At 39.0% G+C, this 12,172-nt stretch overlaps 2 protein-coding genes across 6 annotated transcripts in view; both read left to right on the top strand.

Annotated features, from left to right (window-relative positions):
* The first annotated feature begins 234 nt into the window (after positions 1 to 234).
* LOC128243988 (uncharacterized protein K02A2.6-like) lies at positions 235 to 4,302 on the top strand. The gene has a single exon (XM_052962005.1). The coding sequence runs from the start codon at positions 235 to 237 to the stop codon at positions 4,300 to 4,302; it is 4,068 nt and encodes a 1,355-aa protein (XP_052817965.1).
* Positions 4,303 to 8,004: 3,702 nt separating this feature from the next.
* The window catches only part of LOC128242628 (protein phosphatase 1 regulatory subunit 16A-like), a 65,777-nt gene continuing 61,609 nt past the window's right edge, over positions 8,005 to 12,172 (top strand). Inside the window, exon 1 of one of the 5 annotated variants that reach the window (XM_052959854.1) lies at positions 8,005 to 8,586. The gene's annotated coding sequence lies outside the window, so the exon portion shown is untranslated. Of the gene's footprint in view, positions 8,677 to 12,172 lie in introns of all 5 variants that reach the window. The other 4 variants (XM_052959856.1, XM_052959857.1, XM_052959858.1 and 1 more) reach the window with 4 other exon arrangements.

The following is a 12,172-nucleotide window of genomic DNA, read 5'->3' as shown; positions in this document are numbered from 1 at the left end:
AGGCGGGTTGTTAACTCAACAACTAGGTGGTCAATGAAAGGAAGGAACATGTTGACCTTCCAGTATTCTGTGGGTGCTGCCGCTGGTGCGTTAGGCCTGTTTGCCTGTCACCCCGGGCATCGAGGAATGGACAGCTCCACCCCAATGTCTCTTGCTAGTGACATAGCTGTTTAGGAATCAGTACCTTTAGAAGTCTGACGAACTTTCACGCCGAAAATCGAAAAATTAACGAAGATGCTTCGCTTGAATCCTCCAGAGAGCTTCAACTTCGCCAACCCAGTAGAGTGGCCTGACTGGAAACAGAGATTCTCACGTTTCCGGATGGCAACGAAGCTGCATAAAGACGATGGAGAAGTTCAAGTCAGCGTGCTCGTGTACTCCATGGGGAAGGAGGCCGAGCACATTGTGAAAACTTTCGAGTTCGAAGAGGGGGAAGAAGATACGGATTATGAAACTGTGTTGGGCAAATTTGAGAAATACTTTGTGCCAAAACGGAATATTATTCACGAACGTGCAAAATTCCACTTGCGGATGCAGAAAGAGGGCGAAAATGTGGAAACTTTCGTGCGCGAACTCTACGAAATTGCGGAGCACTGTGATTTCACGGATAAAAATGAGGAAATCAGAGACAGGTTAGTCATTGGAATACTTGATAAAAAGCTATCTGAAAGACTACAGTTGAAATCAGACTTGACTCTTGATAAAGCAATCGAATTGGCTAGACAGAATGAGCTTGTCAAATCTCAGATTAAAGACCAAATGTCGTCAAAACTGGTTGATGCAGTAAAGGCTAAGAAACCCCCTACACAAAATCAACCGACAAACAGAAAGTATGGAACATTTAGAGATACACAGGGATCTAGACCTGCACAGTACGCTAGTGGTCCACAGAAAGGAAGTCTGTGTTACAAGTGTAATCGGTACCATGCTAGGGATAACTGTTTTGCAAAAGGGAAAAAGTGCAGAAACTGCCACGGCTTCAATCATTTCGCAGTATGTTGTAGGAAGAAGAAATCCGTACATGAAGTGCATGAAGAGGACACAATGTTCCTCGGTTCAGTGACAAACTGTTGTGATAACTCACCACCGTGGACAGTAAATTTGAAAATTCATGGAAAAGATGTAAAATTCAAAATAGATTCCGGAGCGGATACATCCGTTATGAGCCATGACACATTTTGCAAGCTTTCGAGACAACCTGATCTCATGCCACAACAAGCAGTGCTCATAGGACCGGGTGGGAAACTGGATTGTATAGGCATGTTCAGAGCAAAGACCAAGTTCAAAGGTCAGTGGTTTGACTTTACAGTGCATGTTGTCAAGGGCATGAGAGGAACCAATCTGTTAGGACGCGCAGTTGCAGGGCAAATGGGAGTAATTCAGAAAGTTGAGGAAATTGAGGTTGATGAAGGTATCTATGGGTCTTTCGGTCTGGTTAAGTGTGAGCCAGTTAAAATAGAGCTGAAAAAGGATGCAAAACCGTACTGCCTTACGACTGCACGGAGAGTTTCGTTTCCATTGATGGAAAAGGTGGAAGCAGAACTGAACAAACTTGAATCTGAAGGAATAATTCAAAAAGTTACACAGCCAACAGACTGGTGCGCTCCAATGGTACCAGTCAGAAAAGCCAATGGGAACATTCGGATATGTGTAGATATGAAAAAACTCAATGATTCGGTGAAACGGGAACATTATATGCTACCAAATTTGGATGACATTTCTCCGAAGCTAAGTGGGTCCAAAGTGTTTTCAAAATTGGATGCCTCTAGTGGATTCTACCAAATTCCATTGGACCAGGAAAGCTGTTTGTTAACAACCTTTATTACGCCAATGGGTCGTTATTGTTTCAAACGTGTTCCATTTGGGATAACATCTGCGCCAGAAATTTTCCAAAGAAAAATGACAGACATTCTCAGAGATTTGGATGGTGTTGAAGTCATAATAGATGACATTTTGGTGCATGGCAAAAATGTCAAAGAACATGATAAACACTTAGAAATGGCATTGCGTAAGATTCAAGACTCTGGGCTGAAATTGAACAAAGATAAGTGTGAGTTCCGTAAAGAGAGCATTGATTACTTTGGTCATCATATATCAAGTGATGGAATCCAACCTAGTGCCAATCGTGTTACAGCAATTAGAGACATGGTTGCACCATCAAATGTGAAAGAACTTCGAAGAGTAATTGGAATGGTAAACTATCTGGGCAGATTCATTCCAAACTTGGCGAGTGTGATCAGACCAATGACAGATCTCTTAAAAGGAACAGCTGCCTGGACATGGGATTCAGTGCAGGAAAACGCATTCAGACAAGTGAAAGAGCTCGTGACTAATGCAGAGACATTAACTTACTATGACCTCAGAAAATCAGTGGTAGTGAGTGCAGACGCCAGTTCTTACGGGCTAGGTGGAGCGTTATTCCAAGATGTAGATGGAAATGGACAGCTTAAGCCTGTAGCATTCTGTTCACGTAAACTGACAGAAACTGAAAAGAAATACGCACAGATAGAAAAAGAGTGTCTCGCTTCTTTGTGGGCTTGTGAAAAATTTGCTAGGTATCTGGTAGGCCTTGAATCATTCAAACTGTTAACAGATCACAAACCACTAGTGCCACTTTTGAACTCTCAAGACCTAAATAATTGTCCATTGAGGTGCCAAAGGATGTTGATGAGACTGAGAGGTTATAGTTTAATCGCTGAACATGTGCCGGGAAAGGATCTTGTTGTGCCGGACACTCTGTCAAGATGCCCAGTGAGCAATGAAAATTATGAATTTGTGAATGAGATAGAGTGTTTTGCGATCAATGTTGAGGCATTACGCCCGGTGGCAGACAAACGACTCGAAGAAATCAGAAATGCCACAGAGAATGATACAATTATTCAAGAAGCCATGAACTTTACCCGCTATGGATGGCCAGAATACATGAACAGTGTATCCAAAAATTTGAAAGACATGTTTGCTTCACGTAGTGAGCTTTCGGTTTCTCAGGGACTGTTGTTGTACAGAGACAGGATAGTGATACCAGAAGAACTGAGAACAGAAGTGCTAGCTAGCATTCATGAAGGCCATCTGGGTCTTAACAAGTGTAGAGCAAGAGCCCAATCATCAGTATGGTGGCCAGGAATAGCTAAAGACATTAAGAGCAAGATCGAAACGTGTCAGTTTTGTCAAGAACACAGACCAGCTCAGGTGAAGGAACCGTTGATGGTAACGCCATTGCCAAGCCGACCCTGGCAAAGGATTGCGGCCGACCTCTGTGAGATCAGCAACAAACATTATCTGGTTGTAACAGACTACTATTCTAGGTTCATTGAACTCTCATACCTAGAGAAAATCACCAGTGAGCTAGTCATCGGTAAAATGAAGAACATGTTTGCCCGCTGGGGAATACCGGAGGAGCTTGTGTCTGACAATGGTACTCAGTTTACATCGACAGCCTTCAAGAACTTTGCTCAAGAGTACAAATTCAAGCAAACATTCTCTAGTCCATGTTTTCCGCAAGCTAACGGAGAGGCGGAAAGCGCAGTCAAAATTGCAAAGAGAATTCTGCGTCAGAGTGACATATTTGCTGCGCTAATGGAGTATCGAGCTACTGAAATTGAGGCAACCGGGTTAAGTCCAGCAGAAATGATGATGGGCAGAAAAATAAGGACACTTTTACCTGCCTTGCCAGAGAAACTTACTCCAGATTGGATAGAGAGAGATGGAATGAGACTCCGGGATGCCAGATATAAGGAACGAACAAGAATTAATCATGATTTTGCAGCATCTCAGTCAAAACCGCTGCCAGAACTTCAACCGGGTGATGCAGTCAGGATGCGTACAGGCCATGACAAATCCTGGAAAACTACAGGAATCGTTACTGGTGGGGACCCAGACCATCGATCATACCAGGTGACAACAGCAACAGGGACGCTTCGCAGAAACCGCAGACATCTCCAACTGACTTCGCGAACAGAAGAAGATCCAGTTACGCGAGTGCATAAATCATTAATTAATGTTCCAAGTGTGCCCCTCGATGGGGAAATCAGTGATGATGCAACGCGTGTGATTCCAGTAGGCAGTGAAAATGGACGCTGTGCCCGGCCAGTGCCTAATCCGATTACATATGGACACCGTGATACTCCGGTGCCCGATCAGAACGCGAATGGACACTGTGATACTCCAGTGCCAAATTTGGGGTTTCAGGAGCATAGCCCCAACAAATCCAGTCCGTCTTCACCAGTCGTCACAAGGAGCGGACGTCAGATCATGAAGCCAAAGAAATACAGTGACTTCGAGATCTACAATCTTAGTGGCTAAGATCATTTGAAATCTGTAAACAGGGTTGTTATCAAGTTTTATCAAGTAATTTGTTTTACATATATTCCAGCACATTTTTTAGCATGTGCATTTCAAATCTGATTTCAAAAGAAACTGATAAAGATTTGACAGCCCTGTATTAGCTATAAGAAGTGATTAGGCACTAATTAGTTAAGAGTTATTTTAGTTGATAATTGTTCACCAATGTTCAATTAGTTTGGTTATGTGTTAGTTTTATATCTGCGGTAATAGGGTGATATTTGTTTTTTTTTAAAAGCATATTGCTTTCTTAAAAGGGGGAGATGTTTAGGAATCAGTACCTTTAGTGCTTTGATACTATGCTTCATTCATAAGTCTGTATCACGTGACTCAGAGCGCCACCTAATCCATTCAGTTAGATCAGCTGGTTACAAGTCTGTTTTTAGCCGTCCAATCAGATAAGCTGTGTAATGAAGCTAGCGCGGGATTCTGAAAACGAGGTTCTTTAGTTTGAGAGTTAACACGAAACAATAGCCTTTTCGTACAGGTTGTCCCATACTGTTGGATCGTTGCGTTCAGGCTGAAATGATATTTGATAGTGACGTAACATTAAACAACGCATTAGTAAAGCGCACGGCAACGTCCATCTTTCTTTTTGTAAGTCAAAAGATGGGAAAAACATTTAATAACATATGACTGCAAATATGTTCAATTCATATGTACACACACAAGTATGAATTGTTTCTGTAAACATATATACACGCTATGAAATTAGTGCACTGTTAATGAGTGACGGGTCTAGGAAAAAAAATATACATGGCCATTTACGCCGATGAAAAGTATAACTATAGTCCCACCCAAAGTAAGATCAAGTACACTGGTACATATTGACTTACATATGATTTTGTCGGTTAACCGAGGCGTGATTAACACTATTCTATAACTTTTCTGTCATAACGAAATGAATTCATCCCACAACTAGCCGTTAGGAAAATGAATTAAATAACAAACCTCTAACATAGCGACAACAACACGTGCTTCTTCTGTTGCCTCCAGTAAATCACACGTCTTCTTCTGGAAGAGTTTCGACAGGTGTACGAGCCCTGACAACGCATGTTCGACAGCCACTAGGGTAGTGATGAACTCGAGGTTCTGATAGAGCGACTGTATCCCGCGGCTTTGCTGTCACCATAGACGCTAGCGAGTTGGTCCAAGGAACTTACAACAACTCTGGAAATTCATGACACAATTAAATCAATATTTCGAGAATGGTTTGTGAGCGAACAATATGAACATCGAAAGCCTTCTAGATATTCAGACGTACATTATTTTAAATAAAAAAGTGATAAGATAACAGACTAAGAAATATCACATAATTAGGAAAAAATACAATAAACACTTTGAAGAATATTGATTTAGAGCATTTAGGCATTGTATAATTTAAGTATGTTTACTCAAGATTACCCAAATGAGCATAGGAAAGTGTGCAAAGCATCCGCCCTAGCTGCCCAGCGGGTCTCGCACAGAGATTGCAGTTCAGTGCGCTTACCCATCTCGACACGGGCAACTTCATCGTTGTCAAGGTTTTCCTGGAAGCGTAGGAGGCGTTTAGCGGAGTAGTTAAAAGCAAACGCTATTTGTTGTACGGTAGTTATCATGTTCCTTGCATATATTTCTTTTGATGCGTGGATAATAGCCAGGTTGAGGCAGTGGGCTTTGCAGTGGGTGTACACAGCACCAGGAATACGCTGTTGGATCCTTGCCTGTACGCCTCTTCGGATACCGGACATATTGGCAGCGCCATCATATCCCTGGCCACGCATTTTGTTTACGTCAGCACCCGCCAGTTCAAGATCTGCTAAGAAGGCATTGGGAAACGTCTCGCTTGTAGTTGATTCGCACTCAGCGAACCCCAAAAAATCTCGCGTAAATCAGCTCCGTCGAAGTATCTAAGGCACATGGCCATCTGTTCCATAGTGCTGGCATCAGTTGCCTCGTCAGCCATAAACCCGAAGCAGTGTGCGCTGTTGCACTTTGACACGATACTGTCTGCGATTTGTTTTCCACAAATGGAAATAAGCTCATTTTGTATATCGGGGCTAAGGTACATAGATCTTGGATCTCCGTGTTCTAGATGCTCTTTTAATATGGGATCCTGCTTGGCCTGAAAGCTCAATAGGGCCTGAAAATTTCCCTTATCGCCTTCATGCCCCCTCAAGGCAATGTTCTGTTTCCCACAGAACACTATCGCTTCTGTTATACTAACAAGGATCTTTCTGTTCTTTTCAACGACCACATTGTATTGGGATGACATGCTACAAAGTATGTCTTTTTTCGCCCTTCATTATTGCTAAGAAATGATCTGCTTTTTTTGTGTGGGCAAAAGGTTGTCGGAGACGCCATTTTTGTTTGTTTAAAATTCGCGCTGTTTAAAACTTGACTTGACGTAATAAGACGGGAGGTAACTATGATTGATCATAGTTATAATACGTAAAAGTAAAGCTAAGATGTTTACCGTGTTTAAGATTTCATGTTTAAAGTGTGCTTGGAACATCGTAGTAAAGGATACTATGTACAGTTACTACCGATATGTATGACATTTAACATTTAACTTTTATAATGCCGAGCTGGATTGGTTTCAAATTCGCCTGTACCCCCTTTGGGTTCAAGTTTTACACAGGATTAAGGCCATTTAGAATTTTCATTTTTCAAAATCGAAGTACTCCCGGGAGTATGGGAGTATGCCTGGCTACGCGCCTGTTAGTGCACTGTTATTTGATATTTAACCATAAAATTTTATGAGAGGTTTTTCTCACACATAATTTACAGATATTTGTGTCCACTAATTCGATGGCAGCCGCTTACATCTATATTTTTTTTATCTATAAACAACACTATTTTCATGACCCTAAATTGGCGGGGAAAAACAACAATCACGTGACAGTTATTGTTTGTGTCTGCTGTTAAATTTGCCAATGTTTATTGTTATTGTTATTTTAACAACTCCTGCATATTTTATTTAATTAATTATTTCATACAAAGAATGACTGCTATCGTCAATTGCGCCATTGCCAACGGCGCTGCCACAACAGATGACTTGCTAACATACTATCACTATAGATTGGCGAATACGGCTACAGTACAACAAACCAGTCGAGATAATACTGCATTCGTACTCTTATCTGTTCGTTTTTCTTTCGTTTCGCACCAAAATCAATACGGTCGGGAAAATAATTTTGAAATTCATTTTTTATTTTTTTGTACTTTTCGGAAAATTAGACCCGCCGGTTTTGTAAACCAATTTATATAGAAGTAGTGGCATTACGGACCATATTTAGGGACATTACGGAGATGGTCCGTAAATGTCCCTAAATCTGGTCCGTAATGTCCCTAAATCTGGTCCGTAATGTCTGGTCCGTAATGTCCATGGTCAATAATGTCCGTTATTATACAGTTGATGCTGTACGCATAGCATCAACGCCTAGTTTTACAAGAATGAAGTTCAAAGAACTTACAAGCAGGCTCGTCATTTCATTATGTACAGTCTGGGACCTATAAGGAATGACGTCACCATTACGTCATATGTACTTCCGTTGTGTGAAAAATTCTCAATAAAAAAAAAATGTTCTTATGATTGATAGACATGTTTTCACATGCTCAATACACTGTAAATCAAAACTATCATTATTCCTGAAACTTTTATACCTTAAGTATCTATTCTTGCTTGATTTATCATTTAGAGTAGAGATTAAAGCATAAACCGCTGCCATATAGTGGAAAGGTCATTTTGGAAGATCTGTCATGGCGGACGGTGCAATTTTTAGAGTTTGTTTTTCAAGTGGAGTGATTTTTCTTAGGAATAACTTGACCCCCCTTCTTATTGGCTTAAAAGGTAATTTAAAGCTTGTACTTTAAGAATATATGTGGTTATCATAGCCTGCATTCGCTCGAAGTGCCTTTAAATGTTGTCTGAAAATTATACTTTTACATTGAATTATATAGGAAATAACAATGGTGGTGTGTAACCTATAACAAGTCCTACTCCCACCCAGGTGAAGTACATTGAAATTATAGCTTCTCTCAACAAACGAGAAATTAAGCTCGTAATTATGTAACTTTTGCTGTGGAACCGTTCAATTAAGTAGTTCGAAGTCACTGTATAATAAGAAAAAAACGGCAAAAGGGAGGTAACAAAGGGATGTCACACCTGTGGTTGTCTACCTGCGAAATGTGAATACACCTGTGTATTGTCGCGTGACCTACTTTTGCAGCGAAGCGGAACATGGAACGTAGCGCCCCCTACAGGTAAGAAATGGCGACATTTTGACAAGTGAATTGTTTTGAATATTTTTCCTTAATTACGCGAAAATGCAATAAATTGGATTAACAAAACAGGTGAGAAAATGTTAAGATATAGCTTAACTTTGAAATGATATTAAAACCGACAAGAAGGGTGCGGTATTTAATTGGATTGAATGCTTGTATCCGAAGTATGCGAAAGTTTTTGATTGACACCTTAAAATGTTTTTTTTGTTTTTGTTTTTGTAATAAAACGATATGCAGCGGGGTTAAACAATCTATGCTATTCAATAAGTAAAGTATCAGTATTTGAGTGTGTAATTAAGAAACAAAACACAAATGTAAATGCGTGGGTCAAAATGACTCACCTGTCTCCCAAAATTTGGGTGTGTTTTTGTGAGTGGGTGGAGAAAGTACCACTACCAGTTTTGATCTGCCAATCGGTATTCAATAACAAGTCATTTTGAGGCATTATTCTGTCTACGACTCAGAACAATTAAATTTCTCACATGATTGTACATTAGTCCAAATAATTGTACGTTGACAGATTTTTTTTAAATTTTTGATATGGCAAATCCTTCACGTACAAATTGTTTAGTATCAAAAGTGGGTAGTTGTTCCGATCAGGATTCCGGGTTAAAGCATATAGCGTCTATAAAATATCATAAAAACAAGAAATATTACCAGATAATGTTATTTTATATTAGTTCTGTACCCAAAAAAATAAATATCCAACTTATAATTATGAGTTTGACAGCTTTTCTTCATTTCATTCTGTCAAAACATAACGATATATACATGAAGGGCACCTGCAAGGCTTTAGGGCACAGTTTTAAATCGCTCGGAACATTCCGGCCATGGCCGAGTTGTTACGATTGTATAAACGAGGTCTATCTCGAAGCTTTGTCGGAGGAGGCCGAGCTATTACGATTGTATCGAGTTGTTCCCCTTCGCATAATTGTTGTCTGTGTCAGTCAACTTTCGTTTTATTGGAAAGGTAAACAACTTGTTTTAATGCATTAAATGCTTGTTTAGTGCAAAATAACATTTCAATTACATGGTTAAATATGAATATAACTCTTTATGATCAATTTCAACCATAAAATACTTCACTTAAAACAATTTCAATATTTTTAAAACACCCCCGTTTTTTGCACATTCCCGTTTAGACGTTAGGGATTGGAAGAATCCCGTATAACACGTCTATTATTTTAGACTAGATTGTACATGTATGAGGTACATGTATGTCCAAATTGTTTCTTGACACATTTTCTATTTAAGAAAAATAAAGATTTCATGAAACTCAGTATACTGGTTGAGAAGCAGTTTCCGACGGAAAGCAGTTTCCGACAAATCGCTTTTCCGCGTACTTTCTTTAAATCTTCATAAAGAAGGTACTGTAATTCAACAATGTGGTAACTAGGCAATCAAAAGTTGAAATTCTTACCGAGACACGTAAGTAACTTTTATTATTATTTAATGTTTATTTTTCATTTTGTACACAAACTTGCACGCGGGGGATCGGCACGCGCTGTGTATTGCGCATGCGTGTGAACCTAATTTGCATATCTATGAATAGCTACAAGGTTTTCCTTAATTGACTTATACAAACGATGATCATTGTGTACATATTTGTGAACACTGGTGTCATGCTTGTTTCGCACCCACATTCACTTAAATGTATACAAACAAAAGTTTCTATCAGAAATGAATCAAAATATCATTGATATTCAGTGTCTGCCTGATTTCGAGTATGAATTGACTGTCGTAAATTTTAAGGTTTTAATTTTTCGTAAATGCTGAAAAATTAAATAATATTTCTCTTATTAAAGTATTATATTTAGTATAAATAAACGGATAATAAAAACACACAATAGGCACCTAAATCCGCCCCGCATTCGATTTGTCGGCAACTGCTTCTCATCACAAGCTAATCAGAACAGTGTAAGTACCCTCTTTGCGCCCCTATTAGATACACTATGTGTGACGTCACACATGTAAAAAATATATCGACAATAGCAGCTTGAGCTGTAGTTATCTAAAATGTGAACAATTTTAGTTGGTATTCAAACATGTATAAATAATTCAATAAAAACGTATAAAAACTGCCGGAAACTGCTTCTCAACCAGTATAGGGAAAATCATGTGAATCAGTTGATCTGTGGGACAGTATCACTTCCATTTGCTCGCAAGTCCATATCATTACAAATGTCAAAATACCTTCTGATATAAACTGCCAAGCGAAAGCATTCATTTTACTCTATAATAAAACATGTGGATTTCACCACATTCAGCCCCTGTGTTCTACTTTGTTTTTTCCTAGGGCATACTTGCATCGTAGACGATTGTTGCTTGGATTTTTGTTCGTTTCATATTTTCCCTTCTCTTAGTCTAGAATTGTCACTATATTATGCTCATATGATGTATACTTAAGTGATATATATATTCAATAGCAATTATCTCACTCAACTTTTTCATTATTCACTTTCCTAGGACTTCCGGACCTTCCATTGTTAGATGACTCAGCTCACTGCCACTTATACTCTAACAAGCATTAACTGAATTCTTTTTTGTTGTTACATCTACATTTACATTGTCTGTATTCCAATGAATCACACAATTTAAACCTAAAATTTGTTTCCTGTGGACGCCATGATTTTAGAGGCCATACTGTATGTGCCATGCTAAATTTGTATTGCGGAAGAAGATAGGGGACTTTAGACAGCAAGTGATGGGCCCCGCAGGTGGGATTTTTACTTGCCCACTGAGACTGCTTCCTTTGATTTTTCTGAATTATTTTTGATGCAAGGAACATTTCTGTCCCCAGGGTGTTGACAAATTTCCCTGCGCCATAGGAGTGATTTCAGACATCATGAAAGTTCAGAAAAAGAATCAGTCATTTGGACCGACAGCATCCAGTATTTTACTATTGTTGCTAATTTTACATTTACAAGGAATAAAAAGGTATTAAGATGTTAGCCAGTTACTTTTGCCAGGTTTTGCTGCAAAATAGAATTTTAACACAGCCATTTTTGACACTCACATTTAATTGTAATAAAAATTTCGATTGGATTTATTGGCAATGTGTATTTTTCGGACAGTACCGGCCCAGATTTTGGAATTGAACAACATGTTCCATTTGATAAGATTTTTGTTTGGAAAATTTGGAACTATCCTTCAAAACAGTCAAATGTTCATAACAAAAGTTTATCATTTTAGCGTTTCAAAACTTAATTATTTGGTAATGTATTGACGCACATGCTGCATGGTGTTTGACTTCGGTGTGCTTACAGACATCTTCACTACCAAATTCAACATCGGATTCGTAAACAAATGGTTATTTTTAATTAAACAAAATATTTTGTTTTTACTTTTAAGCAGAGTTTGATAATGGATAAAGATTAAATCTTCATTATTTTTTACATCTCAACGTGAAAACTGTTTGTCAGACAGACCAAATTCAGTTGGAGGGAGTCAAAATTTCCCGGTCAGCTCTGTAGGTGCCGACATCTTTTGTGATTTAATGATTTGGGCAACATAATTATGCTCAGTATGTCTGAATCAGCATGTGTGTTACATTAAGAGATAAATT

The sequence above is a fragment of the Mya arenaria genome, chromosome 8 (assembly GCF_026914265.1).
Source record: "Mya arenaria isolate MELC-2E11 chromosome 8, ASM2691426v1".
In the NCBI taxonomy this organism is placed as follows: Eukaryota; Metazoa; Mollusca; class Bivalvia; order Myida; family Myidae; genus Mya; species Mya arenaria.
The sequence above is the reverse complement of the archived record's forward strand: the minus strand, read 5'-3'. Positions and strand labels throughout refer to the sequence as shown.

Bases quoted from the DNA above. Each gene is read 5' to 3' on its own strand.
- LOC128243988 (XM_052962005.1), top strand. From the start codon at position 235: ATGCTTCGCTTGAATCCTCCAGAGAGCTTCAACTTCGCCAACCCAGTA.